This window comes from Etheostoma spectabile, chromosome 22 (genome assembly GCF_008692095.1).
Source record: "Etheostoma spectabile isolate EspeVRDwgs_2016 chromosome 22, UIUC_Espe_1.0, whole genome shotgun sequence".
Lineage (NCBI taxonomy): Eukaryota > Metazoa > Chordata > Actinopteri > Perciformes > Percidae > Etheostoma > Etheostoma spectabile.
Genome location: NC_045754.1, coordinates 16,978,161 through 16,978,646, shown reverse-complemented (window position 1 = coordinate 16,978,646; position 486 = coordinate 16,978,161). Strand labels below are relative to the sequence as shown.

Sequence of the window (486 nt, the reverse complement as noted above, 5' to 3'; positions counted from 1 at the left end):
AAAACATAAGTGGTCATATCCAGAATAATTTTCTGAATTAGTGTCAGGAATACATGTTTATCACAGAAAATAAGGTAAGGCCATAGATTTTCAGGTAGCAAAACTGTAACTTTTACCATTTTTCTTCTTGTAAAATTTTTAAATGGGTCAATTTGACCCGAATACCATACAAGGGTTAAACTGTTTATATGTGACATTCTCCTGTCTAGTTCCTGGAAACTACACTGAGGGAAAGAGCCAAGGAGGGCTCCTTCCACGTGTCTCAGGCCATCCTCACACCCAGGGTCAACACCGTGGCCAAGGGCCTGGTCTGGGGGCTGCGCAGCTACCTGGTGGAGAGGTCGGTGACTACTCCATTTTATTTAGTTATTGTTATATAAGTATGTGGCCACTTGAGGGCAGTACAGCAAGTGTTACAAATGCCTACAACAAAGAGGATTGTCATCTTTGTGTGTGTGTGTGTGTGTGTGTGTGTGTGTGTGTGTG

At 42.6% G+C, this 486-nt stretch overlaps 1 protein-coding gene across 1 annotated transcript in view; it reads left to right on the top strand.

Moving 5' to 3' along the window:
* Window positions 1-486, top strand: part of plcxd2 (phosphatidylinositol-specific phospholipase C, X domain containing 2) — a 10,285-nt gene that overhangs the window by 5,035 nt on the left and 4,764 nt on the right. The window contains exon 7 of the mRNA XM_032503844.1: window positions 210-340. Within this exon, the coding sequence (XP_032359735.1) occupies window positions 210-340 (131 nt within the window). The remainder of the gene's footprint in view (window positions 1-209; window positions 341-486) is intronic.